This window comes from Hyperolius riggenbachi, chromosome 5 (genome assembly GCF_040937935.1).
Source record: "Hyperolius riggenbachi isolate aHypRig1 chromosome 5, aHypRig1.pri, whole genome shotgun sequence".
NCBI lineage: Eukaryota > Metazoa > Chordata > Amphibia > Anura > Hyperoliidae > Hyperolius > Hyperolius riggenbachi.
Genome location: NC_090650.1, coordinates 390,962,813 through 390,981,251, shown reverse-complemented (window position 1 = coordinate 390,981,251; position 18,439 = coordinate 390,962,813). Strand labels below are relative to the sequence as shown.

The window sequence follows — 18,439 nt, the reverse complement described above, 5'->3', positions numbered from 1 at the left end:
CCCAGTTGAAGGAGGACATAGAGCTAGCTGATCATGTGACCTTCACTGTTGCAATCAAATGAAGTTATTTAGAAACTTTTTTTGAACACTTGCATGACTGAAGGATGGGGGTGGTAATGGGGGGCTTAAGTTTAAAAATAAAACAAAAACAAAAAAACACTATCGGGGCTTTTAAGTAAACTCATGTGTGGGTCATACATGGAAGTATTAATTACGCGACATAACACTGAAGCCCCATGTTGGATTTTCCTCAGTGTGTGGGATACTGGAATATTACACTTTCTCATATTCATCCCAGCGTTCAAAGGCACTGAACTATTCAATAATTTCACAGCGAGCCGCTGCCTACAGGCAACCATCTTGAAAGCCTCGAGTGCAATATAGACAGCCATTCAGTATAGGCTTTCTAGTATTCTATTACCCATAATTCCATCTTACAATGGAAACAGGATCACCTGTGAGGTATATGGTTGCTGTACATTGTCCATTCAGCTCTTTATGGAAGTCACCCTCAGGGGGGAAAACGTAAACATCTGTAGCCGCTTTTGTGACAAGAGAAATTACAAAAGGCATGTTTAACGACAGCAGCCCTCCATAAGGAGAATGACTAACTCAGCTGATGCCAACTTCAGAATATATCCATACATTGTAATGTATAACCTGTATCCATATGTACAGTGTGTTTATACTATCAGCATTAGCACTATGTCCAGTTACCTTTCTTCCTACTCTTTCTCATGTCATATTGCTACTCACAGGCCCTGCATGGTATGGATGTCTATTGTCATAAGATATCATTTTGCCTTCTGAAAACAGAAGGTATTTTCCATAATTCAGCTTTAAATGAGAACTGTAGTGAGAGGTGTATGGAGGCTGCCATATTGATTTCCTTTTAAGCAATACCAGTTACCTGGCAGCCCTGCTGAGCTCTCTGCCTGCAGAATCACACCAGGAACAAGCATGCAGCTAATCTTGTCATATCTGACAAAAATGTCAGAAACTTCTGATCTGCTGCATGCTTGTTCAGGGTCTATGGCTAAATGTATTAGAGGCAGAGGATCAGCAGGATAGCCAGGCAACTGGTATTGCTTAAAAGGAAATCAATATGGCAGCTTCCATATACCTCTCACTACAGTTCTCCTTTAAATGAGCAAGTAAGGTCTCCCATGATGCATCACTGCTGGATATTATTTATAAGTTATAGTCTAGCTATACTAGCAGTTATGGCTGTGTGTATGGCTTTTAGTGGCATAAAGAGATAACTTGTATATTTGTCAGTAATGCATCATGGAAGACCTGCCTTGGTCACTTAAAGTGGACCTGAACTCTTGCACAGGACACAAGGAAAACATAGAGAAATGCACCCTGTGTGTATTTAGAGAGCTTAGCCTCTCTATTCCCTCTCATCTGTGACTAAGCACAAGTTGTAATTTGATCTCAGCTGAGTCAGCTGGCTGCCACGGCAGAACAGCAAATTGACAAACACAGGATGTTAACAATATGTCTGCTTCCACAAAAGCAGGAAGTAGACATACTGCAGATATATTACAGGATTTGTATCAGCCGTAAAAAATAAATGTTTTCCTTTAAAAGTTAGTATGTTGCTGCTTACCTTTTAGAGCAGAGAAGAAATTCTAAGTTCAGGTCCGCTTTAAAGCTGAATTACAGCAAATACCTTATGTTTTAAAAAGGCAAAATTATACTCAGCATAGCTTTGTTAGCAATAGGGCTTTTTAATCTATTTGCATTGGCTTCAAGTCACTAAGCCTTACCGCATTCTGGTAATGCAGAAAGCAACTGATTTTACCAAACATATTGCCAAACACCGATCCACTAAAGCTGTAACCGCTTTGAAAAGTAAAATTACTGTACGGTAAATACCTCAATTAAATGTCCATTCACAAAGATTAGAGCATTCGGTAAAGCACGTAAAAATGTTCAGTATTTCACACCATTCTGGAGCTGTCGGTAACTAGCAATCAGCATGCGGTAAGTGACAGACCACAGGAGACAGCCAGTAGAAAGAGCCACACTGTCCTGCTACTCACCCCATTGGAGCCGACGCACTGCAGGGCGGGATATCAGAAAAATAAACACAACAGCTGGAGAAGAGGACAGAGGCTTTTCTGTGTCCGTTTAGATGTGCCGATCTACAGTATATACTATACACAGAAGAGTGGCCTCTAGTGCATGCATGCATATCTAAAGGGATGCCAGAAAATCCTTTTACTAAACTGTCACAAGACTGAAGCAGTAACGGCTCATACAGACCACTTGTAGAAAAATCCCAGCTTGCTGCAGAGACCTACTCCACAGCTGCTGACACTTCTACATTACTCCAATTTGTGCTACCAGTCCAGACTCAACCAATTCAAGCCAGGAAATACTCCAAAATATTTTCATTTATTTGCAGCGGTTATACAGCATAAACAGACTAGCACGACGTTTCGGGCAGAGAGCCCTTTCTCAAGTGCTTGAGAAAGGGCTCTCTGCCCGAAACGTCGTGCTAGTCTGTTTATGCTGTATAACCGCTGCAAATAAATGAAAATATTTTGGAGTATCTCCTGGCTTGAATTGGTTGAGTCTGGACTGGTAGCACAAATTGGACTTTATATTGGAGGTTTGATGGACCCTCTTTCCAATCTTTGACTCCCAACAGAAGTGTGTGTTACTGAGGCCCGCAGGTCATGTACTCTATTGGTGTAACTTCTACATTACTAGCAGATCATAGTGAACAGAAGAAACATTTTCCATTATATTACCAAACTATTACTGCATGCGTGGAAATCCTAGTGAATTTGGGAAAAAAATTCTAAATTTTTCCAACCTAATTTTTTAATCTGCACAGCCCTCAGTGAATTGAAGCTACTACATTTTGCAAGCAGCATAACAGTTGCAAGACTAACAAGGGAAAATGCATGCTCTCCATTTCATAGATACACAGCAAGACCAGAGCCTGCTCACTCCCTCCAAGTCAATCTGACGCCGACTGTCTACTAGAGACTGACGGGCTGCTATGTCGCAGGCAGGTGTGTCTTCAGCTGTCAAGCAATCACTTTACCCCCTGCAAGACCATGTGACTAAAGGGGGAGTGTTTTAGACTGACTGAGGGTACACAGAGAACGAGCAGTGTGTAGAACTTGCACAGCTGATAATTTGTGCTAAAAAAATTAAAATATTAATCTTGGCCAAATACCAATTTTATCCTGGCCAACCCCCCCCCCCCCCCCCCATCCCACTTAAAAGCATGTTCCAGATAGCTGGTTTTATACCTCTGGATCACATTTGAGACTCATCAGATATCTTCCCTTCCCTCATTCCCCGCCTGATGTTGGCAAATGGACTTGGTAACCCCTGCACAGACCTTGAACTTCCACACCATGCACAAGATTGAGATATTGAATACTTCCCTTTCATTCAATGTACTGTTTTGCCTCGGATCAGTGAATAATGGCGCACAGAGCCTATGCATAAAAATGGCGCCACATTAAAAAGATACGCTTATCGCTATTTATCGTTAGTACTGCATGATAATGGCCCACAGAGAAAAAAAGAAGAAAAACGGCGCACAGTAACGTTATTTATCAATAGCGCCCTACATAAGCCAAACAGCAGACGTTATTGCGCACAGTAATGTTATTTATCAATAGCGTCCTACATAAGCCAAACTGCAGACGTTATTTAACTGCAAAACGGTGAATGGATTTATTGTAACACTGTCAAGGTTAGGGACCACCAGGGGAGATTTAGGGTTATGCGCCACCAGGGGGGTGGTTAGGGTTAGGAACCACCAGGGGGGTGGTTAGGGTTAGGCACCACCAGGGGGGGTCTTAGGGTTAGGCACCACCAGGGGGGTCTTAGGGTTAGGCACCACCAGGGGGTTGGTCAGGGGTAGGCACCACCAGTGGGGTCTTAGGGTTAGGCACCACCAGGGGGGTGGTTAGGGTTAGGCACCACCAGGGGAGTGGTTAGGGTTAGGCACCACCAGAGGGGTTTTAGGATTAGGCACCTCCAGGGGGTGGTTAGGGTTAGGCACCACCCCCTGGTGGTGGTGCCTAACCCTAAGACCCCCCTAGGGGGTTAGGGATAGGTACAGAGAGGGTTCTGTGTGTTAACACTAATTTTCAATAAAATAAACAGAGCTAAGTAACGATAAGGCTTTAACGTTAAATAGCGATAAGCGACAAACGGATTAGCGGCAACACCATGCGCCATTATTCGCAGGCGCCATTTTCAGATGGATCCGTTTTGCCTAGTTCTTGTTCTCCTGTTCGCTGAGAGTATTATATTAACACAATGTTACCTTGCTGTCTTGTTTATTCAGGAATGTGGTATTAAAACCTCATGTTTGTTACCTTATTATGAAAACTTCAATAAAAAAATAAAATAAATAAAAGGTGTGAACTACAAATGTTATTCCAGTTGAATGCCCAATCCAATGATATGTCATGAACTTCAGTCACCAAAATGAAATGAAAATTTATGAATTGTCGCATCTCATACCCGGACTTTGGAGATGGGGTGTCTGAAACACTTATTGGCTCCAGTTTCGCTCAAGGTGACGGCATAAAACTGCCCTTTATTCAAGTAGGTCATCGGCCCTTCCCCCTGTTTCTGGCGGAGAGACTTAGTGGCTTCTAGAGTATATTGAAAGGTGCTGTGGGAAAAGCAGAGTGAATTTATATTACTCCCTCTGACAGCTGCAATCTCATACACATCTTTACATTTAATAGACTTTACGAACTGTGTCTCCCGCAACGGTAATTACATTTCTCACAGTTCCTCGGCAAGGTAAAATATATATCATATATATGCACATATATTACCTGGATGCTTGATCGTACATAAATTCCTCTGTCATAGACGAGCTGCGGTATTTCTGAAACAGCGCAAGACAAGAATGGATTTAGTAACAGATGGATTTTTATTTAAAGCCCAACAACACCCGAAATGGAATGAGGCAAATTCAGAAAGAAATCCCATAGATTAGAGTAAATTACAAGAGCTACCTTTGGAAACCTTATTAAATGGAAAAATCCTCTCCATAACTACTTTAGGCCTCCTTTGCCTGTTATTTCCTGTTAGCAGTGATGAGGTCTCGCACCTATTTCCTGTGAATTACAAAGACCCGCCTCCTCATGTGAACACATGGAGTTGATCCACTAAGCTTTTGTTTCTTATTATCCCACCTTACTTATTTTTTACCTCAGCTCAAGGCTCTGTTCCCACTTGAGTGGAGAATGGACATTTTATTGTCTGTTCTCCGCTTGGACAGTGAGGGGCTCCTATTTTATAAACAGGAGCCATTCACACTTGTAATGCTGAAACAGAACTGCGGGATCTGTTGCAGTAAGCGGACCGCTTCTGTGCAGTCTGCGATAATCCCGGGCAGGCCGCTGCTTTCTCCCATATAGCCTATTGGGATAACACATCTGCCCTTAGCTACAGCCGGACCACGGCGCACCATCGGCTCCCACTGGCCGCAAATGTTCTGGCACAGGTGGGAACACAGCCTAATGCTAGGTACACACGATACAAGTTTCTGGCAGATTTACCTGCCAGATCGACTATCTCCAACATGTCCGATCTAAATTTTGATCAATTTTTATAGAAGTGAACAAAAAAATCGATTGGAAAATCGTTCGAAATTCAGATCGGTCATGTTGGAAATAGTCAGTCTGGCAGGTAAATATGCCAGAATATTGTATCGTGTGTACCTGGGTACACACGGTACGATTTTCTGTGCGATTTTCTGACCCGATTGTTTTCTCCGCTTGATTCTGCACTATATTCTCTTACCTTCGCTCGTTTCTCTTATCTTTTTCCCTTCACTTCTATGAGAAATCGAGCGCAGAATTAATCAGGAGTAATATCGGACAAGAGGGATTTTATCAATCGGATGCATCTATCGCACGGAAAAGTGTACTGTGTGTACCTAGCATTAGGGGAGCACTGTATTCATTAGATAAACAGGTGAGCAGAGATAAATCATGACTTACGTCACATAACACTGATAAATCATGAGTTAAAGGAAATCTGAAGGGAAAATAAACTTATGATATAATGAATTGTATGTGTAGAACAGATAAGAAATAGAACACTAGCAGCACAGATATGAGTCTCATATCCTTTCCAGTACAGGAAGAATTAAGAAACTTCATTTGTTATCTATGTTGTTGTTATCTATGCAAAGGAGCTTCTCTGAGCTCTCTGACCCAACTTGGGTCTGCTACAGTGCTGTTTTCTGAAGCACTTATCTCAACCTGTCTCTCGCTGTTTCTTGTTTGTTTAAGGTTTTACTACAGGAGAGTTTAAAGGGTCATTAGCTCTTCTCTGTGTCATAGTTTAATATACAGAGTGTCGTTTGTAAACTGCAAATATTAGAGAATGATGCAATGTTATAAAAAAAAGCCATAGAACTGAAAATAAAAATATGAGACTCGTTTCTTTGCTACTAATGTTCTATGAATTATCCATACTACACATACAATTCATTATATCATAAGTTTTTATTTTGCTTCAGTGTCACTTTAAATTTGACAACTGAAGATTAAGAAGAGATAAACTGTGATCCTATTGCCTCTGCAGTAATGCAGGCATTTGAGGAAATAAGAGTATGACATCTATTATTCCTTCTACTTTGTTTTGTCACATGGTCACCCTTGACTAACACACCCAGCAGCTGAACTCAGAAATGTTAAAAAGGTTATGGAAATCTCCCCTTGTGCCTTATAAGGTATAAAACTTAAAAAGGAAAATATGTATTTAAAAAAAAAATACTAGTTGAGAGGCTAAGGCCTGCAAAGCTACCAAGGGGTGGCTGGAAGGTGTAATGGTTAAGGGCTCTGCCTCTGACACAGGAGACCAGGGTTAGAATCTCGGCTCTGTCTGTTCAGTAAGCCAGTACCTATTCAGCAGGAGACCTTAGGCAAGTCTCCCTAACACTGCTACTGCCTATAGAGCGCGCCCTAGTGGCTGCTGCTCTGTGTTTGTTTTTGTCTTTTTTTGTCTTTTAGTCTAACTAATATTGCACTTTCTAACCAATACTACACTCAGAGGGTCCCAGTCTCTCTCTCCCTCTCTGTTGAGGTCTTTGACCTGATTAAATTATACATATTCACCCTGAATGGTCATTTCAATCTCACCACCTGCACCCACAGAAGTTTTCCCATCAGGTATCAGGAGCAAAGAAAAGGAACCAGGAGTTTCCAGCAATTAGCAGCAAGCAGAGGCCTAGCATAACTGGCGCTCTGAAAACTTCCTAGTAAGGGCGGGGTCTTTAAAGCAGTATTGTCAGCCATAAAATCTAATTCCATTTACCCACTGCTTTGTGTTTATCATGTAGTCTACATGCAGTTTGCATTGCAAGCATTCCAATATAATCATAAATGTTTCTGATGTAATGAATGTTATTTGAGTCAGCCTGACTCTATTCTGGTACATTACCAGGGAGAGGGAAGCTTGTTATCTGCCCTCCCACATTCCTGCTCGTCACTGATTGGCTGAGGGCAGTTCAGTGTGACATAAGGCTGAGAAGGGAAATAGACTTTACCCCTCTGCAGAAGATGCTGAAATATGATCTACGCTGTGCACACGTGTTTGCAAAGCAAGCTAGATATGACAGTGGAGTTTTTGTCTTTGGAGGAGTATTTAAAGCTGCTCCTGCTGCTTAAAGGACCTCTGTCGCGAAAATCTTAAAGTTTAAAATACAAGTTAACCTACACAAATAAGAAGTACGTTTCTTCCAGAGTTAAAGGAGCCATAAATTACTTTTCTCCTATGTTGCTATCACTTACAGTAAGTAGTCAAAATCTGACATTACCGACAGATTTTGGACTAGCCCATCTTTTCATAGGGGGGTTCTCAGGGTTTTCTTTATTTTTAAAAGCACTTAGTGAATGGCAGTTGCTCCGTCCAACTGGAAAAAAGTGTACGGTGAGCAGGGAGGCTGGCCAGCATCATTGTATAAATCTTTTTCAGGCAATCCTATACTATAAAACCCCTGTGTCGCTGCGTCCAGCGTTTTTCCCTGTGTTCCTGTTATTTGCTACTGCGCATGTGCACAGGAACGGACACGGACATCTGGACGGGACCATGGAGCGAGGTGGGAGAGCGGGCGGGCGGTTGTGTGTGCGGCAGGTGGTTGCGTGTGGGCGGCAGTTGCGTGCACGAGCATGCACACTAACTGACTGGCGGCTGCAGAAAAACAGACCTAGAGCCCGTTTTTAAACGAGCGTAGGTCCCCCATGAAGAGGTGGACTAACCCAAAACCTGTCGGTAATGTCAGATTTCTACTACCTACTGTAAGTGACAGCAACATTGGAGAAAAGTAACTTATGGCTCATGTTACTCTGAAAAAAATGTACTTCTTATTTGTATGTGTTTTAAATTTTAAGAATTTCGCGACAGTTCCTCTTGTGAAAGTTCCAATTCCAGTGTATATGCTTCTTATATAGGTAATAGAGAAAATCATAATTAGAATTAGAAGGGAAGGTTCTCCTCTCTGCTGTTTACCTGACTCTCCACACAGTTCCCACAACCTGTTTATTTTATTGGCTGCACAGGCTGCAAGTCCACCTCCGAGAGGAACTTGTGCACTAGTATGTGCCGTACTTTCCCTGCAGAGCCACAGAAATGTAAGACTCAGAGTAAAGGTTTGAGATCACATTTCTTTGGTGTCTACTAGCAAGAGCAATCTCTTCAACATCTGTGTTGCTCTCAGTCCACATATATGTGTCCAATCAGTGACTATGTGCCACGTTTACTTTTCTGTCATTCAGGGCCATAACTAGCAGAGCTCACTGATGTTTGTGAATGCCTGCATTAAAACTCAACGGAACTTAGTTCTATCTGCTTTGTAATGTAAATCTCTGGTATTTCTCACATCATCTGTATGTCCATCATACAGAGGAATGGATTATCAGGTGACAGTTATGATTGATCCTGATTGTTATAACACACCAGGAAATGTGAGAGAGAGAAGCAGGGATTGGGGAACTCTGGAATTCAGCTATTAGAGCAGAGCAGGGCGCTGGCTGGCTGCTCTGTGGAACCAGAAGAGATGATTTACTTTGACATATGACCTCTTCTCTCTCCAAGTCATGCCGCCCTTCTTATCTTATCTGATTTTATCGCCCTAGGCCGTGGCCTTTCTCGCCTTCCCAGAAATCCGGCCCTGAGTGTGGCAATCATAATCTTCACACCTATAACAAGTGTAGCCACAAAACAGCTGACCTGAAGGATGGACCTCCTATTGAAGTAGTAGTTGGGGCCGCCTTACAGCTCCAGGGCCACCTGAAATCACAGAGGCTGCTCCACTGTAGTTACGCCTCTGCTGTCAACTCACTCAGCTGTGTTTACATGTGTCATAAGTACAGTATCTGGGTTTATAGAATCCTTACTTCAGTTTCTTTGAAGGTTTCATTGTAGGTACTGTCTGGAGTACTCCGCTGATCGTCCTTGAGGTAGTCTGTATGTTGGCTGATATGTGATCCGTAATGGCTCTGTTCAAAGATCACACCTCTGGGTTCCTCGCTGTCCCCTCTGTAGGGCACGGAGGGCGACATAAACACAGGCGTGAACTCCTCCGCTTTCACTACAGCGGCGGAGGAGGCCGGGGCAGACGAGCTGTTTGATAAGCTGCTGCCATATTGTTCTCTCTTGGAGGACTCTACAGTCTCTGTGTTCAAGGAAAGGTTCACCGGAGTTGTTTTTAAAACTTGAACCCTGTTCTCGCCAGGAGTGAGGCTGCCGGAAGACTCGGAGCTTGTCTGAATACCGTTCCTGGAAAGACAAGAGGGGAGATGAGTTTTCAGGTCTAGCTGAATTGTGAATAAAAAGAAAAATGAAGTGAGGACCAATAAACAAACTGAAAACATTTACTGAATATTTCCAAGTGCAAGCAAATACAGAGCGACCTCTTAGATATACATACTGTATGGACAAGTCAATGGCATGCTTTTAACTTATGGAATGAAAAAGAATGGAACTAGAAAAAGCCTTTTTACTTTGTGAAAAAAATCTCGAATAACCACATAAGTATTATTTGCACATTTAACGTTTAACTCACTAAAAGTGAAGATAATGTAGTGGTTAGCACTATCTCCTTGCAGCACTGTGTCCCCAGTTTGAATCCCAGCCAGGGAACTATCTGCACAGACTTTGTATGTTCCCGCCCATGTCTGCATTGGTTTCCTCCAGACAATCCAGTTTCCTCTCACATCCCAAAAACATACAGACAAGTAAATTGGCTTCTTCTTAAAATTAGCCCTAGACTACAATGGTCATTTGACTATGGTAGGGATAGGGGCAAAACAATAGACCCTGCAAGGGATGCAGCCACAGGGGGGCCCAAAAGCCACAGGGGCTCCGACCCAAGAGACTGACAATTGAGGGCAAGGAGAGAGAAAACTTTCTGCTCTCTGCACAATTGTTCTAATGACTGCATCTGCTCAGCCACTGATAACGAATCATACAAAGTATTGTAGACAAGATTTGTAGGCAGTCCCTATTCAGTGTGCAGGGGGAGGGGGCCCCATCCAAAGTTTTGCAGAGGGGCCCAGTGATTTCTAGTTAGTTATTTCTAGTTGGGTAGGGATATGACATATATGACCAGAGCAGGATCATCCACCAGCCAACCCAGGCAAGTGCTTTAGGCCTAGTAGGTGTCAAGGAGACCATCAGACACCTTCTTTGATATCTCTCCATTTCAGCTTACCAAAGGGACCACAAGGAGAAAAAAATCAAGGTGGACCTTGGTTTTCATTGGATTTATGTAGCATTGTATATTTTTAATATAATTTTAACTCTAATCTATTAAAAATATTAAAGATTATACCTGCTTTTGGGAACACTAGACTGTAAAGGTGTCCATACATCTATTGACTTGGTGGCAGATCGACCATCCGAAGATCGATGCCATCAAGTGCATGCCTGATCGACAATTATTATTATTGATTTATAAAGCGCCAACATATTCCGTGGTGCTGATGACGATGTGACCAATTTCGGGCCGATCAAATAGGCTGCAAGATGTCAGGCCGTCATGGTTGATCAGGTGCGCGGTCGTAAAGGTAGGCGATATCGGGACAAGCAACGAATGCAATGAAAACCCCAACGCTGTCCCGCCTAATGCTCAATGTCTCTCACCGGTGCCCAGTGTAATGCATATATTACCTGTCTGTGTATGCTGCTTGTCCGCCACTTGTTTCCGGGCTCCGTCCTCCGTCCATACACGTGCCCCACGTGGTTGCTGGAACAACGTGAACAGGCACCCATGTGTACATCGGCAACCACGTGGGGTGCGCATATTGACGAAGGACGGCATCTGGAACCAGCGACGGACACGGACAGGTAATAGTGCACTGGGCACCTGGTGGGCACAGTGAACATTTGGGGGACAGCGACAGGCCAGCGAGGCATTGAATGCGGATCGATTTCAGCATGAAATTGATTGGGAATCAGGCCTGCAGTGTATGGGCAGCTGAAAGATCTCTCTCAATTCAGATTTGATTAGAGAGAGATTTGTCTCTTGTTCGAATCTGCCCATCATCGCTGGATGTATGGCTATCTTTAGTTGAGAAAAATATCAAGGGGGACCTTCGTTTTCATTGGATTTATGAGAGATTGTATATTTTTAATATAATTCATTTTTAGCTCTAATCTATTAAACATACAGTATTGAAGATTATGCCTGCCTTTGGGAACACTAGACTGCAAGGTCCTTCGGGGACAGGGACTGATGTGAGTTCAGTACTATCTGCAAAGTAATTCAGAGGAAGTGTCTGGCTGCATAAAGGAGTAGAATAAATATTGCTGTATTTTTCCTGGTAACAACACAGGACAGGACAGATATGACATTACAGTCTCTTATCTATGAGTAGCAGAAAAGGCTGAAGGTGTTTTATGAGTATTCTTATCAACAGTAAAGAACGATAGGAGGATGGAAAGGACAATTATCCTATCAGCGGCATATTGAGAGACTTCCAGTCTTCCACTATTTGGTAAGCGTTGAATTCATTTCATTTTTCTTGTGCTTTTACGCCTGCTGCTATTCAAAGCAAAATATTATACTGTGTGAATAAGAATCCTCAACGCTGAATATTATTCATGCATGACATCAACCTAGCTATAATCTCTCCCACGAAAAGAAGGGCCGTGAAAACGCAAATATTTATTTTTCTGCTGCAAGCTTCAGTGGAAGGTCCATTCGAAAAAACGATTTAAGAAAAGGGATGGCCCTGCTTAGGAAAACTCATGGTGAAGCATGTGATCAGTTTGATCAGCTGATAGATGTGTAAGGTTCTGATTTGCTGTGATGATGACTTCTTGGCTTAGCACATGATCATGACCAACAAATCAGAGCCGTACAAATCTATCAGCTGATCAAACTGATCACATGCTACTCCATGAGTTTGCCTAAGCATTGCCATCTCTATTTATGAATTCACAGCGTCAGATCCCAACTCAGTCATTTATCAGTGTGATATCCTGCAGAGCACACGGCACCCTCAGAATTACAACTTGTGATCTTATTCAGGGGCGTTTTTAGGCATAGAAAAACGAGGCAGATGCCTGCAGTGACACCTGCAGGAGAGGGCATCACAAAGCTATTCTTAGCACACTGTGCTTGATGGAATTCATAGCCACAATGACTAGTTCAATGAAGAAGGATATTAATGGTAAAATGTATAACACATACATTGTCACTGCTTGTTAGCATAACAATGATATAACAGGTGCTATTAAAGTAGACCTGAACTCTGGCACAGGACAGAGGGAAAACAGAGAGAAATGCACCCTGTATGTATTTAGAGAGTTTAGCCTGTATAATACCCCCTGATCTATGACTAATCACCACCGTAATTTGATCTCTCAGCTGTCGGCTCAGGGGAAGCTAATTTGCATGTTAGCACAAGATGTTAAAGTGGACCTGAACTCTTGCACAGGACAGAAGGAAACATATAGAAATGCACCCTGTATGTATTAAGGGCCTTTTTCCACTAGCAATCGCAATCACAAACGCCAGTGATTGCGATTTTTCATTAATTTTGTTATGCAAATGGGATTGCGATTTTTCCTTTGCATTGCATTGTTCCTCTTAAAATCGCTCCAGAAAGCGATTGCGATTTGCAAATTGAATCACTATAGTGGAAAATACTTCTCATGATTTCTATGATAAAGTATCAACCCTATCGATTTAAAAATCAATAGCGATTTGCGATTTTGCGATTGAGCTGTGTGGTGGAAAAAGGCCCTTAGGGCCCTTTTCCACCAGCGCGTTTGCGCTGGCTGAATCGCAAAGACGCAAACCGCTAGCGATTTTACAATCGCTACGGTTTGCTTTTTAACATAGGAATCGCGGTAGGTCATTTCCACTACCGCGATTCATTTTTTACGGGAACGCGAACGCGCGGCGGAGCGATATTTGCCGCGATTTTGCTATGCTGTGCATAGCATAGCAAAATCGCGGCCGCAAACGTCGGGGAATCGCCGGTAATTGCGATTCAGCAATCGCTAGCGTTCAGCGCGAACGCTAGCGACTGCTAGTGGAAAAGGGCCCTTAGAGAGTTTTTTTTTCTAATTAGCCCTTATCTATGACTAAGCACAAGTCGTAATTTGATCCTTCAGTTGTGTCAACTGCCTGCCATGGCAGAGACCTAATTGGTAAACACAGGATGTTAACAGTATTGCTTCCATGGAAGCAGGAAGTAGACATACTGAAGATTTATTGCAGGATTTGTATCAGCTGTAACAAATAATTGTTTTTCCTTAAAGGTCATTATGCTGTTGCATATCTTTTACAGCAGAGAGGAATTTCTGAGATCAGGTCTGCTTTAAGCAGTAATTGTATGAAGTTTAGTCTGTATTGATTTTAAGATTTCTGTAAAGACTAGGCTGTACATAATGGAATAATGCCTTTATAAAGTGGCTACACACCCCTCATAGCAATTACAGGAGTGGTTTGTATGTGGGTTCAACAAGTCTGGGTGGTTGAGGTGTATCTAGCCTGGTAATAATTTATGTATCCTTTGCAGACTTATTGTGAGAAATAACATTATTTCTGTGTATAATTTATCAATTTGTTAAAGAGAATCTGTATTGTTAAAATCGCACAAAAGTAAACATACCAGTGCGTTAGGGGACATCTCCTATTACCCTCTGACACAATTTCGCCGCTCCTCGCCGCATTAAAAGTGGTTAAAAACAGTTTTAAAAAGTTTGTTTATAAACAAACAAAATGGCCACCAAAACAGGAAGTAGGTTGATGTACAGTATGTCCACACATAGAAAATACATCCATACACAAGCAGGCTGTATACAGCCTTCCTTTTGAATCTCAAGAGATCATTTGTGTGTTTCTTTCCCCCTGTATCTCTCATGCACTGAAGTTTCAGGCTGCTTGTTTCTTCCTGCAAACAGCTTTGCCCTTGTCTGTAATTCTTCAGTATGTGAAAGCCCAGCCAGCTCAGAGGACGATTTATCCAGCTTGTAAAAGATAAGAGAGAAGAGAGACGCTGCCCTAATCTAAATAACACACAGGCAGTGTGCATAGAGGGCCTGGAAGGGTGAGTTCATAGCAGAACCACAACACTGAAGAACTTGGCAGCCTTCCAGACACAGGCCGACAAGTCTGACAGGGGAAAGATACATTGATTTATTACAGAGACAGTGATAGTATAAAGTGCTGCAGTAAGCCATCTCTTATTTATGCTCCACTGTATATTATATACTTTATTTACTATACAAAGACAACACCATATATGGAATTGTAGTTGAGTATATGTCTGTCATTCAACTGTATATCTTGATGCTTAACCATGTCACCATTGGTTTTTTAATGTTTGTACTTTGACTTGGCCATTTTATATGCATTTTTGTATTCGTTGCTTTAAGAGGCTAACCACACCTATGGAGGGTGGGTGCCTGAGAATTTAAACCTGTGAAGTGTTTGTACATGTTAGCTATGATTAAGGGGCCTTCCTGAGCTCCGATACGCGTTAGCTTTTTGTGTGTCTACTGATGTGCTAATAAAGGAAGAAAACGTTTTTACATCCACCCATTGTGTAGCGGGATATCCTTTCCTTTTGCTTGTATGCTCCTGAGACCAGAGATCCCTGCTCCTCTGGGTACTGCAGCGGTGGTAGTAGCTTTTCCTATTTTCTGCCATGTGTTTAATCACAAGTTTAATCTGATCTCTCCCTGTGTCACATGATTGCCTATGGCAGAGATGGCAGATAAGGCCATTTGAAAGCACAGGAGGTGAACAATATGTCTGCTTCCATGAATCAGGAAGTAGAAACAGTGCAGATTTAGTTTAGGGTTTATATCAGCTGTAACAAATACATATTTTTTGTTTGTTGTTATTATGCTGTTGCATATCTTTTAGAACAGAGAGGATTTCTGAGTTCAGGTTCACTTTAAAGATATCAGCAGAAATTATTAATTTGGAATGGGGGGTGTAAAACAAGAGAAGCCTCACCTGGGGTGCCAACATGGCCAGAAACAGCTGTGACCTTATTTGCCGTTAAACCCTTATTGTTCCTCTGCCACACACCTTCCTTATGGAACATGCCCCGTAACGGAGAATGGTCTAATGATTACAGCCTGCTGGACTGCCCCCAGGCCTGGATTTACCTTACAGGAGCCTATAGGCACAGATGTCCTGGCACTCTAGACTCCGCCCTCCATGAACCTACAAGTGTGCTGGCTGGCCCAGCTGTCACTTCTCCCTTCCTACACTTGCCCATCGTCATAGGTAGCTAAAGGCGAGGCAACAGAGAGGCATACCTTTAGGACACGCCCCCTGCCACACTTCTTATCACGTCTCTACCAAACCAGTAGTCATGTATACCACAAAGTAATAATAAGCAAAAGACGTGGTTTTGTAATTCAGCAGCTTTTGATACAGTAGATCATCCCCTACTCCTCCAGTCCCTCCAATCCATGGGCATTCACGATCTCGCCCTGACCTGGCTTTCATCCTACCTCTCCAACCGCTCCTTCACGACTGCCTTCAATGAGTCCTCGTCCACCCCCAACCACCTCTCAGTGGGAGTCCCCCAAGGCTCGGTCCTTGGCCCCCTACTGTTCTCCCTATACACATCCTCCATTGGCAAGGTTATCTCCTCCATGGGTTTTAACTATCATCTGTATGCAGATGACAACCAAATCTACCTCCACACCCCTGACATATCCACCACTACCATGGACAAGGTCTCCTCCTGCCTATCTGCCATCTCCTCCTGGATGTCTGCTAGGTTCTTGAAACTAAATCTAGACAAAACGGAATTTATGATCTTCCCACCCCGGTCATCCCTGAACCTCCCAGATGTGCAGGTCACTGTTAACCACACTACCATTCACCCTACCTCTCAAGCCCGCTGTCTGGGTGTCACCCTGGACTCCGCACTCTCCTTCACTCCCCACATCCAAAACTTCCCAAAGCCCTGCAACTTCCACCTTCGTAACATCTGTAAGATTCGCCCTTTCCTGAACTCTGCCACCACCAAACTCCTCATCCATGCCCTCATAATTTCCCGCCTCAACTACTGCAATGCCCTTCTGTCTGGTCTCCTTATGACCCGAACAGCCCCACTGCAGTCCATCATGATTGCGGCAGCCAGAATTATCCACTCCTCCCCATCGCTCCACCAGGGCAGCTCCCCTCCGTGAATCCCTCCACTGGCTTCCTATCCAGTCCAGAATCAGATTCAAGATATTGTGTCTGACCTACAAATCCGTCCACAAAACCTGTCCAACCTACATTTCTGATCTTACTCAGAGATACACACCAAGCTGCTCACTCCGCTCCTCCAATGAACTTCGCCTGACAGTCCCCCGCATCACCCAGTCCCATGCATGCCTCCAAGACTTCTCAAGAGCCGCTCCAACACTATGAAACTCCCTACCTCCACCCATTAGGGCAGCCCCCTCCTTCAACACCTTCAAGAAGGCCCTCAAAACTCACCTTTTCACTCTGGCCTACCACCCCTCACAATTGCTCTAAACCCACAGCTGAACTCTGGTCCCCTACCTCTCGTGTCCCTACCTCTTCCTCTAGATTGTAAGCCTTTGGGCATGGTCCTCCTCCTTTTGTGTCCTACCTGATCATGCACCTCCATTACTGCGCTCCCATGCTATGCATTTGAGTGAACCTAACTTGCCTAATCTCCATGCTCCCCTCCAGTGACTGACTAAGCATTACCTTGTACTCATACTGTGGTGTGTGATCTGGTTTTCTTGTATTCCTGTAATAGCAATAAGTGTGTGACAGCTGGAATGGGAGGGATGGAGGGACGCACTTTGGGGTCTCATCCTTGAGTGCTGGAGGACCTTGTCCCGGCTCTGCAACTGACTTGCGTCTGTGCATCCCTGTCAGGGGACATCCCTGTCAGGGGACATCCATCAACGGTGTGTACGCACCTTACGGCCTGGGACCCACTAGCAGTGCTTTTGAGAACACACACACAGCATTACATTAGCAAGAGCTTTTCAAATCACAAGAGCTTACAAAAGGCTTTCGAAAAGTGTTGCTAGTGGGTCCCAGGCTGTTTTATAGAAATAGTACTGTTATTTCCCTCTCTTGCCATGAAAATGGTGGTGACTTCTCTCTTACAATCTGTATAGATGGAAATACATCACAATAAAACACGTGACTGTGACTGGAAAACGCTTCCTATGCTACAGATTACCTTTTCTCCTGCTCGTCATGAATGTGTTCACTTGTTTTACTTAAAGGCAATACCCTTTTATCCCTCGGCACCTGAGGACAGGAAAAGATGTCATTATAATTAAATCTCTGTTATAATTGTCCGACTGCTACTAAAGAGCAATAGAGTGCCTCACATTACATCAGACCAATCAGCTCCCTGAACATAACTCATGTGACACACTCTTCTTCCTCCTTGAGACCACGGGGTTACGGTGCGGGTTAGATGACTCTAGTCTAGCTAATGACAGTTATAAATTAATTCTGAGTGGCTGTCAATGTTTTCCATAGGTCGCAATGGTAGCCGGATTCTGCAGCAGTCATCTAATTATAACCAATGCCAGTGGCGTAACTAAGGAGCTTGGGGCCCCAGTGTGAGTTTTACGTGGGGCCCCAAGCACTCTATTGATGTGGAGACCCAAAAACTTCCATGGACATTCATTCATTTGTTCTGACAATAAATTGCACTTACAGTGGCGTGATCAGAGGAGGCTACATGCGGCTGTGTGAGAGACGTGTTTTAAATCCTAGTGAACGTCCATTTCACTCTGCTGGCGCATGTTCATTTCAGGATTATCTCCTACCCACCGGCACAGGTGAGGGAATAATGCTGCTACACGGGCCCGAGGAGCAGTGGGGTAATGACCGGGGTGGGGGTATAGGATTAGGGGGACCCCCCGCTTAAAGAGAAACTGTGACCAAGAATTGAACTCCATCCCAATCAGTAGC

At 43.4% G+C, this 18,439-nt stretch overlaps 1 protein-coding gene across 1 annotated transcript in view; it reads right to left on the bottom strand.

Moving 5' to 3' along the window:
• The window catches only part of GRHL2 (grainyhead like transcription factor 2), a 143,075-nt gene that overhangs the window by 88,059 nt on the left and 36,577 nt on the right, over positions 1 to 18,439 (bottom strand). Inside the window, exons 3-6 of the mRNA XM_068237738.1 lie at positions 17,694 to 17,764; positions 9,402 to 9,783; positions 4,827 to 4,879; positions 4,504 to 4,657 (exon numbers count right to left, since the gene is read on the bottom strand). Of these exons, the coding sequence (XP_068093839.1) occupies positions 4,504 to 4,657; positions 4,827 to 4,879; positions 9,402 to 9,783; positions 17,694 to 17,764 (660 nt within the window). The remainder of the gene's footprint in view (positions 1 to 4,503; positions 4,658 to 4,826; positions 4,880 to 9,401; positions 9,784 to 17,693; positions 17,765 to 18,439) is intronic.